We start from the raw sequence: 463 nt of genomic DNA on the forward strand, positions 1-463 counted from the left end.
GGGACATGGGGGGCGGCAGCGTCCCCTCCCTCCGGGTGGCACGGCAGGTGGCTGGACGGGCTGGAGGAGCAGCGGCAGAGGACGGAGGTCCATTACCGCTCGCTGCAGGGCGACGGAGCCTTCAACTGGCGTTTCGTCTTCTCCTTCGAGTATCTGGCGGCCGAGCAGCTCTGCGTCCTGCCCCGGAAGGCAAGGGACACCCCAGGGTGGGGGTAGAGGGGGACATAAGGGACGAAAATGACACCCCCCTGTCCGCTTCCCCGCCACGGCAGGAGCATTTCTGGAGCCTGGACGAGACGGTGCTGAAGGTGCCCCCCAAACTCATCCTCCAAGTGTGGGACAACGACAAGTTTTCGGCTGATGATTTTCTGGGTGAGACCCTCCGTTTCCCCACCCCACATCCCCACGGCAGGGGGGACAACGATGGGACACCCACGGGTGACACCCACAGTGACACGGGACA

The 463-nt window shown here is 64.8% G+C and overlaps 1 protein-coding gene across 1 annotated transcript in view; it reads left to right on the plus strand.

Moving 5' to 3' along the window:
• Positions 1–463, plus strand: part of LOC104285426 (myoferlin-like) — a gene marked incomplete at its 5' end in the record, with an annotated part of 3,351 nt that overhangs the window by 1,473 nt on the left and 1,415 nt on the right. The window contains 2 exons of the mRNA XM_009883880.1: positions 48–189; positions 273–372. Of these exons, the coding sequence (XP_009882182.1) occupies positions 48–189; positions 273–372 (242 nt within the window). The remainder of the gene's footprint in view (positions 1–47; positions 190–272; positions 373–463) is intronic.

Source organism: Charadrius vociferus, unplaced genomic scaffold (assembly GCF_000708025.1).
Source record: "Charadrius vociferus isolate BGI_N301 unplaced genomic scaffold, ASM70802v2 scaffold1894, whole genome shotgun sequence".
NCBI classification, from domain to species: Eukaryota; Metazoa; Chordata; class Aves; order Charadriiformes; family Charadriidae; genus Charadrius; species Charadrius vociferus.